Source organism: Oncorhynchus clarkii, chromosome 17, assembly GCF_045791955.1.
Source record: "Oncorhynchus clarkii lewisi isolate Uvic-CL-2024 chromosome 17, UVic_Ocla_1.0, whole genome shotgun sequence".
Lineage (NCBI taxonomy): Eukaryota > Metazoa > Chordata > Actinopteri > Salmoniformes > Salmonidae > Oncorhynchus > Oncorhynchus clarkii.
In genome coordinates this window covers 10096033-10108286 of record NC_092163.1, presented here as the reverse complement: position 1 = coordinate 10108286, position 12254 = coordinate 10096033, and the positions used below count along the sequence as shown (strand labels likewise).

The 12254-nt window shown below is 40.3% G+C and overlaps 1 protein-coding gene across 1 annotated transcript; it reads right to left on the bottom strand.

The window, feature by feature from the left end:
* Nucleotides 1-556: 556 nt before the first annotated feature.
* LOC139370548 (autotransporter adhesin BpaC-like) lies at nucleotides 557-10731 on the bottom strand. Its single transcript, XM_071110112.1, has 5 exons — nucleotides 10390-10731; nucleotides 1891-2023; nucleotides 1405-1565; nucleotides 1032-1177; nucleotides 557-950 (listed from the first exon to the last, which is right to left on the bottom strand). Exons 1-5 carry the CDS (start codon nucleotides 10729-10731, stop codon nucleotides 557-559), a joined length of 1176 nt encoding a protein of 391 aa, XP_070966213.1.
* Between the last annotated feature and the right edge of the window lie 1523 nt (nucleotides 10732-12254).

Here is a 12254-nt window from a genome sequence, read left to right as displayed (position 1 = left end):
CTGACAACCACACACTACACACACACACACTGACAATCACACACTAGAAACACACACACGCACATGAACAAACACACACAAACACTCCACATTTACACTGATTTAAACATATGTGTTAATCTCAAAGGTACAACTGACTATTATGGCATTACTGTCTTCATTATTATAACAGACAAAATGAAGCCAATTTGCTGACAAACACATATTTACACAAATATTTGCAAAAATGTTGCTTGACTTTCACAAAATCTGGAGATAAAAGTGATTTTAAAGCCAGATGTTCATATTTTACATACATTATATACAATAAAACCATATGAGCTGTTTTAATACAATGTGTCAAGGAGGATTTGAAACAGGAAAGGGATTTTTTTTTTTTATGTCGTTCCAAGATGGTGGCTCTGTGGTGACAACCCTTCATCTCTCTACAGGGAGCTTCCCTTCCTCCCAGATGTGACCTTGTTCCCTATAGAGCACTGCCTTTATCCAGGGTCCATATGGGGGAAAGGTAATAGGGTGTCATTTGGGATGTATCCCTTGTATATATTCTATAGTACTACATTATTTTGGGTAGCTGGGCTGTAGAGTAGATGGCATCTTCTGGAGTGTCTTTAAATAGGTGCACAGCAGGGTATCTTGTAGATTCTACAGTATCTTTGGGTAGCTGGGCTGTAGAGTAGAGGGCGTCTTCTGGAGTGTCTTTAGAGAGGTGTACAGCAGGGTATCTTGTAGATTCTACAGTATCTTTGGGTAGCTGGGCTGTAGAATAGATGGAATCATCCTGGGTTCCACTGGCTGTTGGATGACTTGAGGAGACTCTAGAATCTGTAGGTAGATCCACACTGGAGAAGATGAGAGATGCTGGGTGATCTGCAGTAGAATAACTTGGATTTATATCATCTTTGTGGCAGCTAGCGTTAGCATAGATGTCACAGTGTGGGACACCGGTCACACGGACAGCAGTGTAGGTTGTAGAGGCTTGGTTATCATGGTAGGTTGTAGAGGCTTGGTCAGCAGGGTAGGTTGTAGAGGCTTGGTCAGCAGGGTAGGTTGTAGAGGCTTGGTCAGCAGGGTAGGTTGTAGGTGAATTGACAGTAGAGTAGACTGATGAAATGACCAAAGGGAGTGTGTCTGTCTGTCTGTCTGCCTCTCTGATCTCCTCATACACACAGTCAACCTGTATAGAGAACCAATGACAATAGATACATGTTCAGATATGAAAATAAGTGGAGGCCCTCAACCATCAACCACCACAGTGTTGTTTGCTACTGTTTTTCTTCCTGTAATGATAACAGACTACAGTAGAATTTCACTAGAGTCTGTAGACTCACACACTCAACCCTTAATGTTTAGTTTACCACCTCCATGTCTACACACACACACACACCTCCTTGTATCTCTCACCTCTCCAGTAGGGTCAGGTTGTGTGTTGGAGGAGACTGGTGGTGGTGGTGGTGGTGTTCTCCTGGTTCCTCTCCTCTGTCTGTAGAACAGGAGCAGGACCAGACCTAACACTGTCACCGTGACTACCAGACCAACACTGGTCCACACCATCAGACCTGACCACAGACAGGGGGGAGACTTTATCAGGATAAAACATTTCAGTAACTTTCCCCAATCTTCCAGGTTTTCCAGTAATGACCAGAATATCTCAGCCCCATGCTTTACAGTCTAAAGATATCATACTGATGGATAGTTACCAGGGTCCTCTGGTGGGTTGGTTGGATAGGTCAGTTAATAAGGTAAAGTAAGGTTGGTCAGTTGTTTGATCGGTCAGTTGGTTGGTAGGGTCTGTCAGCTGACAGACAGACAGACAGCTAGCTAGCTAGCTCGCTCTTGGTGAAGAGTGACCACTGATATCTCCAGATGTCAGATAGGATGTTGTAGAGAGGTTTGTGAGGGTTATGGAGGTGTTTGGGGATGTTGTGAGGTTTGGGAGGGTTGTGAAGGTGTTTGTTGGGGATGTTGTAGAGAGGTTTGGGAGGGTTGTGAAGATGTTTGTTGGGGATATTGTAGAAAGGTTTGGGATGGTTGTGAAGGTGTTTGTTGGGGATGTTGTAGAGAGGTTTGATAAGGTTGTGAAAGTGTTTGTTGGGGATGGTTAGAGGATGTTGTAGAGAGGTTTGGGACGGTTGTGGAGACATGGGGTCTAGAGGTGACAGTTGAGGTTGAAAGCCCTTTGAATTGAATTGAGAGAGAGAGATGTACTTGTAATGTCTGAGATGAGAGATTCATCATACCTGCTCTTGATGAAGAGTGACCACTGATATCTCCAGATGCCAGAAACGTTGCGGAGAGGTTAGCGGATGTTGTAGAGAGGTTTGGGATGGTTGTGGAGACATGGGGTTTGGAGGTGACAGGTGATGATGTAGAAGTGGGAGGAGCTGTGAGTCAATAGAAAGTACAGATAAACACCAATACTGAAACAACTTCGTGTCAGGAACTAAGTCAGGAAGCCTCTCCACAATTATCTATTGAGAGTGAACTTACCGTCTGTAACTTTGAGATGGACTTCAGTATAGGTGTCCTTCAATAATCTGTTCACTCCACACCAGTATTTCCCAGAGTCTGACTTCTCCAGTTTAGTTATGGTCACAGTGAAAACTCTATTTATTGTGTTCTGGATGGAGAATCTGTCTTTGTTTTTGTAATTTTGCTTACCATCGCTCTGAATGAGAATATCATTCTTGGAGCAGCTTTCCTTACAGAAATATTTGTCATTGTCCTCTGCCCATGAATAAGAACAGTTGATTTTGACTTGTCCTCCTACAACCCCCGTCACATTAATGCCAGCTGACTCCACAACACACAGAGCTGCAAACAGAAACACACAGTACAGTCAAAACTGATGACCTGTGATATATAATTTATTAACTTCACTATGGTAGGGGGAACTATTTTCACTTCCGGATGAAAAACGTGCCCAAAGTAAACTGCCTGATACTCAGGCCCAGAAGCTAGGATATGCATCCAGGAAGTGGGATTTTTTTATGTTTGCAGTTTTCTATTGAATGCCATTACAGTATCAAATTGCACTTCCTATGGCTTCCACTAGATGTCAACAGTCTTTAGAAATAGTTTCAGGCTTTTATTCTGAAAAATGAGAGAGTAAGACCACTCTGAATGAGTGGACCCTACAGTGTCCCAGTGGTTTTTCATGCACAAGACCGAGAGCGCGCCTTTCTTGTTTACCTTTTATATTGACTACGTTATTGTCCGGTTGAAATATTATTGATTATTTAGGCTAAACACAACCTGGGGATTGATTATAAACATCATTTGACATGTTTCTACGAACTTTACGGATGCTATTTGGATTTTTTGTCTGCCTGTTGTGACTGCGTTTGAGCCTGTGGATTACTGAACAAAACACGTGAACAAAACAGAGGTTTTTGGATATAAACAGGGACTTTATCGAACAAAACAAACATTTATTGAGTAAATGGGAGTCTTGTGAGTGCAACCATATGAAGATCATCAAAAGTGATTCATTTTATCGCTATTTCTGACTTGTGTAACTCCTCTACTTGGCTGGTAACTGTTTGTAATGATTTGTCTGCTGGGCGCTGTTCTCAGATAATCGCATAGTTTACTTTCGCCGTAAAGCCTTTTTGAAATCTGACACTGTGTTTGGATTAACAAGAAGTTCATCTTTGAGCCGATGTATAACACTTGTATGTTTTATGAATTTTTATAATGATAATATAATTTCTGTTTTTGTTAGGTATAGCCATGGGATGTAGGGGTGCTGAGAGTGATGCAGCACCCCCTGATTAATATATTTTTAAAATAGTGAACTAGGCCTTTAATGCTCCTGTATGATCTCACAAAAATGATAATCAGCAACCCCAACCCAAAACATATTCCCAAGGCCATGAGGTTAAGGATTAGGTATCGTTTCAGTGAGGTTTAGGGTTATGGTTATGGATAGTTTAAATTAGGTTAAGGGTTATGGATGGTTTATGTGAGGTTTAGGGTTATGGTTAGTTTCAATTAGGATAAGGGTTATGGATGGTTTATGTGAGGTTAAGGGTTTAGTTTCAGTGAGGTTAAGGATTAGGTATCGTTTCAGTGAGGTTAAGGGTTAGGTATAGTTTCATAGAGGTTAAGGGTTAGGGATGGTTTCAGTGAAGTTAGGGTTAGGGTTATGGTTATGGATAGTTTAAATTAGGTTAAGGGTTTAGTTTCAGTGAGGTTAAGGATTAGGTATCGTTTCAGTGAGGTTAAGGATTAGGTATTGTTTCAGTGAGGTTAAGGGTTAGGGATGGTTTCAGTGAGGTTAAGGATTAGGTATCGTTTCAGTGAGGTTTAGGGTTATTGTTATGGATAGTTTCAATTAGGTTAAGGGTTATGGATGGTTTATGTGAGGTTTAGGGTTATGGTTAGTTTCAATTAGGATAAGGGTTAGGGATAGTTTCAGTGAGGTTAAGGGTTAGGTATAGTTTCATAGAGGTTAGGGTTAGGGATAGTTTCAGTGAGGTTAAGGGTTAGGTATTGTTTCAGTGAGGTTAAGGGTTAGGGTTAGGGATAGTTTTAGTGAGGTTAAGGGCTAGGGATAGTTTCAGTGAGGTTAAGGGTTAGGTATTGTTTCAGTGAGGTTAAGGGTTAGGGTTAGGGATAGTTTCAGTGAGGTTAAGGGTTAGGTATAGTTTCAGTGAGGTTAAGGGTTAGGTATTGTTTCAGTGAGGTTAAGGGTTAGGGATAGTTTCAATGTTAAGGGTTTGGGATAGGGATAGTTTTAGTGAGGTTAAGGGCTAGGGATAGTTTCAGTGAGGTTAAGGGTTTGGGATAGGGATAGTTTTAGTGAGGTTAAGGGTTAGGGATAATTTCAGTGAGGTTAAGGGTTAGGGATAATTTCAGTGAGGTTAAGGGTTAGGGATAATTTCAATGAGGTTAAGGGTTAGACACACAGAAAGTAAAACAAATCTAAGGGAAGCTTGTTTTGAAGTGTTTTTTTCCAGGAAATTCTTTTATTTTTGACAAATGTTCAGCCCCTTTTTTTGAGGAACACCCTCATCTTCCACTTATCAGACATCCAGTAGGGTTGGTCTTGTTCCATATCAAGAAGGCATTGTATGAGGACACATCAATGATGTTATGGAATATGACCAGGGGCCAGCAGGCAGTCATCCTCCTGCAGCTGTAAGTTCCAATCACCTTGTCCAGGTTGTCCACGCCTCCTTTGTTGTTGTTGTAGTCCAGGATGATGGCTGGTTTCCTGTCACTGATCACTGATGTCAGCCGTTTTGGGCAGTGTGCTCAGGAGGACCACATTCTTGTTCCTCTTTGGGAGGTAAGACATTAGAGTGGTGGTGGGGTGAAGGCAAGCTTCGATGAGAAGGCCTCTCTCCCCCTTGTAGCGAGGAGTGCCAGGGGGAGCTCAGGTTTATTATTTCTAACTGTGCCAACCATGTTGATCTTCCTCTTCAGGAGCTGCTGGCTGACTTCAATCAGTAGCACACATAATCTCAATTTATCATTGTGTGTGTGTGTGTGTGTGTGTGTGTGTCTTTCTGGTTTTTGTGGTGTGTAAATTATTTTATACCTGCCCCAAGACAATCTTTGTACCCTGTGGTGTACCACTTCCATGGAAATATGTTGGGGTCACTCTAGGAAAAGTCATCAAATTTCAAGTTGAAAAAAATATCAGTTAAGGGGTTTTCTCTGCTGTTAAACATAGCGGTGGGTCATTTTTGACCCTTAAGACAACACAAGGGTTAAATCAGCTTGAAAATATATGGCAAGACTTGAGAATGACTGCTAGCAATGATCAACGACCAACTTGTCAGAACTTGCAAATATTATACAATCCAGGTGTGCAAAGCTCTTCAAGATTTACAGCTGTGATGGCTGCCAAAGGTAATTATAACATGTAGTTGCTCAGGGGTGTGAATACTTTTGTAAATTAGATATTTCTATGTTTAATTTTCAAAAAAAGTGAGAAAAAAATCTAAAAACATGTTTTCACTTTGTTGTTCTGGACATGTAACATGTTATGTAGATGGGTGAGCTTTTTTTCATTCAAGCAATTTTGATTTCAGTCTGTAACACAACAAAGTGTGGATAAAGTCAAGGGGTATGTCTGCTTTCTGAAGGCAATATAGCTACGTGCACAGACACAATGCACACAAAACGAAATACTTCCTTCAAGCTAGCTAACCAGTGTGGCTAGTATTGACATTATCATTAATTCACATGGGATTAGCTAAACTGTGTTCGAATATCCATACTGTATACTACATACTTAATGAGTATATACTACATACTATTAGTTCATTTTAGTATACTGTAAACTAACGGAATCCTTTCAGGTGAGCGGGCTATGCCTGTCTTCCGGAAGTTGATACTGTTGCTATGCAACCTCTTACCAGCTTGTTAGCATAACAAATGACTAGCTAGACATTTTACGAAGGGTGTGTTCGCAAATTAAATCTGGAGTGCGCTCTGTGAGTTTGTAAATTCAGAGCGTTGTCAGATTGACTGTTTGTAAATTCAGAGAGTTTAGAGGGCACACTGGACACTCTGGTCGAGGATTAGGGTTGATGCGAGCGTTCTGACTTCACAACTGCAGTCAAGCACCCAAGCTAACAGGCTAACATTGGCTAGCTTGCTAGCTACTTCCACACCTCACACTGACCATATTACCTGCCCTAGCAGAGCTCGTTAGGCTGTTTTCATATTTTCGTTGGTGACTGTAACTGTGCTACTTTAATTGCACTTTTTTCCCCCAACGTTTACTGACACCGGCCATGTTGAGTGTTTGTAAATTCACCAGTTATTCTGCGCTCTGGCACAACTCAGACGAGAGTGATCTGAAATCAGAGTAGATATTTAGGAACGCATCAAATTAACAATGTTCATTGAGAATGCACAATGACTATAGCACTTAGCTAAGAATGCCTTGAATAATCAAGTCAATAAACGCTGGCTAGTTAGTTACATAGCATATAGTTAATATACTGCCTGGCAAGTTCCATGTATTAGTAGCCAACTAACGTTAGGTAGCTAGCTAACATACCGGTACATACTGCTGTAATGATATGCTATGAGGTTCGTAAGGATAGCGTAGCTAACAAATTATTAGCCAAAATAACATGTAACTTATTTGAAAAGTTGTTACTTTATTACATTTCTTAACATTTGTCATTTTAGTTAAAGGAATTCATTTGTATCCACTCTCGTCGCACTTGGGCTGCATATTTTCCGCCATTTTCTTCATATCCGAAAGGGTGGTGAAGCCACGCCCATTTCCTGAAGAATTGTATTATGGGCCCTAAAAGTACAGACATAGTGTCCATTGCGTATATACTTCGTATTTTGGTGAATGTAGCACGACATCCGGGAACTTTTGGCATACTACTTATATTCATACCATGACCAATAAGCATAGAACATACTCAATTTACATCACAAATAGTATGGTTAGTGCGGTTGGTATGAGTATTATCTTAGTATCCTTATGCACTATATGATCCAGACTGTAGTATAGAAACTGATACAGACATACAAACAGACAGACAGAACTCACCTGATAGAAGACAGCAAGAGATAACATGGAGGATCTTCATTCTGGACAGTTACTCCTCAGTTAATATACTGTTAAAGTTACTTTACTACCACAGTTACTATACTGTTAAAGTTACTTTACTATCACAGTTACTATACTGTTAAAGTTACTTTACTATTACAGTTACTATACTGTTAAAGTTACTTTACTACCACAGTTAAAGTTACTACTATACTACCAGCTAGCACAGGTACACAACAGCTTGTCTCTCGGCTACGGATACAGCAGTATTTCTGAAATGATGATTTTTCCTTTATTGAAGCTCCTCCTTCCTCTGACACCCCACAGTTCTCTCTCTGTTCTCTCTCTCCCCTCTCTCTCTCTCTCTCCTCTCTCTCTCTCTCTCTCTATGTTCTCTCTGTTTTCTCTGTTCTCTCTCTCCCTCCCCCATATCCTTTCTCTAACCCAATCACTCACTCATTCGCTGTCTCACTCTCTCTCTTTCTCGCTGACTCGCTGTCTCTCTCTCACTGTCTCGCTGTGTCTCTCTCTACATGTCAGGGAGATGGAGATAGTGGTCGTGAGGGGGAGGGTTTGACTTCTAAACCACCAGACAACCCATCTAGCTGTGGTGACTAAGTGTTAAAACAATCAACTTCTCTGTTCTAAAGTTACCATGTTTGTTTCAGCAGAGGAGGAAACACATTGTTGAGATGACAGTATAGTTTGTTTCAGCAGAGGAGGAAACACATTGTTGAGATGACAGTATAGTTTGTTTCAGCAGAGGAGGAAACACATTGTTGAGATGACAGTATAGTTTGTTTCAGCAGAGGAGGAAACACATTGTTGAGATGACAGTATAGTTTGTTTCAGCAGAGGAGGAAACACATTGTTGAGATGACAGTATAGATTGTTTCAGCAGAGGAGGAAACACATTGTTGAGATGACAGTATAGATTGTTTCAGCAGAGGATGAACACATTGTTGAGATGACAGTATAGATTGTTTCAGCAGAGGAGGAAGATGACAGTATAGATTGTTTCAGCAGAGGAGGAAGATGACAGTATAGATTGTTTCAGCAGAGGAGGAAGATGACAGTATAGATTGTTTCAGCAGAGGAGGAAGATGACAGTATAGATTGTTTCAGCAGAGGAGGAAACACATAATCAAGATGATACTTTTCTCGTCAACAATCTTGAAAAAATTTTAAAGTCAAATGCTTTATTATCTACATATTAAAGTGGAAAGGTCAAATGCTTTATTATCTACATATTAAAGTGGAAAGGTCAAATGCTTTATTATCTACATATTAAAGTGGAAAGGTCAAATGCTTTATTATCTACATATTAAAGTGGAAAGGTCAAATGCTTTATTATCTACATATTAAAGTGGAAAGGTCAAATGCTTTATTATCTACATATTAAAGTGGAAAGGTCAAATGCTTTATTATCTACATATTAAAGTGGAAAGGTCAAATGCTTTATCTACATATTAAAGTGGAAAGGTCAAATGCTTTATTATCTACATATTAAAGTGGAAAGGTCAAATGCTTTATTATCTACATATTAAAGTGGAAAGGTCAAATGCTTTATTATCTACATATTAAAGTGGAAAGGTCAAATGCTTTATTATCTACATATTAAAGTGCGTGGGCGACCGAGATAAACAAAACTTTAGGTTTAGACTTCTAAACCACAAAAGAACTCCGCTTAGCTGTGGTGACAAAGAGTTAAAAAAATTACCATGTTTGTCATCACTAAGACCCAACCTTTTGAGAGAGAGAGAGAGAGAGAGAGAGTGTGACTGACTGACTGACTGACTGACTGACTGACTGACTGAAAGAAATCAGAGAGCATGTGCTCTAGACTCTAGAGAGGGGAGCAGCAGTCATTATGCCACTGTGGGGGAGATCTCCCCCGATCTCAGACTGTGTCTAGTAACAAGACATGACACTTCTACTAGTATTATTTATTTTCTCAGTCAGAGACAGTATAACTCTTCTCCCAGTAATAACAGAGACAGTTTAACTCTTCTCCCAGTAATACCAGAGACAGTAAACTCTTCTACCAGTAATACCAGAGACAGTATAACTCTTCTCCCAGTAATACCAGAGACAGTATAACTCTTCTCCCAGTAATACCAGAGACAGTTAACTCTTCTCCCAGTAATACCAGTAGAAGTCTCAGTCAGAGACATGATAACATGTGAAATGGAATATTTAAATAGTTGTTTTAATTTGTCTACTTTTGTTTGACTTCTTTACAAAGTGAAAGTGAATGTGATGATGAAGTTGATTATGATGGTGATGATGATGGTGTTGATGATGACAGTTAGCGTGTGTTCAATGCTATTGGTTGAGACACTCAAACCATTTCCTCGAAATAGTCCACACATCTTGTTCGTCTTGTGTTTTCTCATGCTGCACTTCTTAATGTGGTCTCAGTGTGAAACTATTTCAAACTGTCTGTTCAAAACTAAACCACAAGAGAACACCATATAAGCTGAGGGGGAAGGATGGACGGGTCAAGTGTTAAAATGTTCACGTCCATGTTGTTTCAAGAAATACAAACATCCTAAGAAATGGCTGATTGTTCACACTTTTATTAAAACAACTTTTATGGACATCAGAACAACTTCATGAAACATGGAGGATTTTTCTCTTTTACAAAAGTCAGATTCTTAAAATAAACCAGAAATACAGTATTTCAATACTTAGTAACTGAAATGGCACAATGTCACTTCCATGCTGGGCACAATTAATATGCACTATTTATATACAGATGTATTTGTTGTATATGTTATACTAATTCAAAATAAAGTAAAAAAACATTAGCACCTTAGTTTATGTTAAAAGTCACGTGATAGAGAAGTGAATAACCACACTGGACCCAGTGTGGTCCAGAAGTCTCCCAGTGTGGTCCAGAAGTCTCCCAGTGCGGTCCAGAAGTCTCCCAGTGCGGTCCAGAAGTCTCCCAGTGCGGTCCAGAAGTCTCCCAGTGCGGTCCAGAAGTCTCCCAGTGCGGTCCAGAAGTCTCCCAGTGCGGTCCAGAAGTCTCCCAGTGCGGTCCAGAAGTCTCCCAGTGCGGTCCAGAAGTCTCCCAGTGCGGTCCAGAAGTCTCCCAGTGCGGTCCAGAAGTCTCCCTGTGTGGTCCAGAAGTCTCCCAGTGTGGTCCAGAAGTCTCCCAGTGTGGTCCAGAAGTCTCCCAGTGTGGTCCAGAAATCCATTATTAATTCATTTAACAGATTGTCTGATATCACGGTTGGGAGAAAAGACTCCAAATTACACTGTACAAAAATAACCTTACCTTTAAGTTATCTTCACAAATAGTGATGCGTTTGGCTGCAGGAATAATCAGTAAAAACAACATGATCTTTTTTACAGTGTACTTGCTGGCATTTAGTAAGTGAGTATATTAAGTAGACTCAGTGATATGACGTAGATGCACAAAGTAAACAGCATAGTCTGTCAATTTTCGCAACAACAAAGTGCGTTGAAACACAAGGGTAGACTTCTCTGCTCTTTTGGTCCAAAACCTACCACGCTGTAACAGCATGAAGCGAACCTGTGCACATGTGCATGAACCTGTGTGAGAGCGAAGTCTACCATCTTGCTCATCACAATATCTCTGGTGCTGCTCGTGGCAACGTCATTTCTCTGAGTCTACATTTCATATACATGTTCACCAGTGATATTGGACGGTTAAAAATAACCAATATTAGGTTACTTTTTATTTGGTAAAAGAAAGTGCTTGAAGACTATACTACAGCAGGTGGCAGACTTTGACCTTTTGGATGGGGGGTTCACAAGCGCAGGGAAAACAGTCTGCCTATTGGAGGCAATAGAACCACTTCCACTTCAAACGCTGCAAATTAGTCCTTAAATCCAGTCTTTGTTTGCAGTTCCAGGGATTGGTACATTTAAACTTGGTTTGCAGTGTTGGGGTTCAGGGATTGTTAAGTTGAATCTTAGTTTCCAGTGTTGGGGTTCAGGGTTTCGTAAGTTGAATCTTGGTTTGCAGTGTTGGGGTTCAGGGTTTGGTAAGTTGAATCTTGGATTACAGTGTTGGGGTTCAGGGTTTGGTAAGTTGAATCTTGGATTGCAGTGTTGGGGTTCAGGGTTTGGTAGACAGCATAATCCTTTTCTATATAAACCATGGTGTCTGTAGCAGGGTCATTCTCATAGTCCTGGTCCCCCTAAAGGTAAAACACCATTAGTCCATAATCAGTACCATCAGTAGAGTCATTAGTCCATAATCAGTACCATCAGTAGAGTCATTAGTCCATAATCAGTACCATCAGTAGAGTCATTAGTCCATAATCAGTACCATCAGTAGAGTCATTAGTCCATAATCAGTACCATCAGTAGAGTCATTAGTCCATAATCAGTACCATCAGTAGAGTCATTAGTCCATAATCAGAACCATCAGATAGTAGAGTCATTAGTCCATAATCAGTACCATCAGTAGAGTCATTAGTCCATAATCAGTACCATCAGTAGAGTCATTAGTCCATAATCAGAACCATCAGTAGAGTCATAAGTCCATAATCAGTACCATCAGTAGAGTTATTAGTCCATAATCAGTACCATCAGTAGAGTCATTAGTCCATAATCAGAACCATCAGATAGTAGTCATTAGTCCATAATCAGTACCATCAGTAGAGTCATTAGTCCATAATCAGTACCATCAGTAGAGTCATTAGTCCATAATCAGAACCATCAGTAGAGTAATTAGTCCATAATCAGTACC

Excerpts from the sequence above, each read along its gene's own strand:
- LOC139370548 (XM_071110112.1), bottom strand. The coding sequence starts at position 10,731 with ATGGATTTCTGGACCACACTGGGAGACTTCTGGACCACACTGGGAGAC. Across the intron at positions 1,178-1,404 it reads AACCTGACCCTACTGGAGAG|GTTGACTGTGTGTATGAGGA; the intron begins GTGAGAGATACA and ends TTCTCTATACAG. Across the intron at positions 951-1,031 it reads ACCTACCCTGCTGACCAAGC|GACCGGTGTCCCACACTGTG; the intron begins CTCTACAACCTA and ends TGCTGTCCGTGT.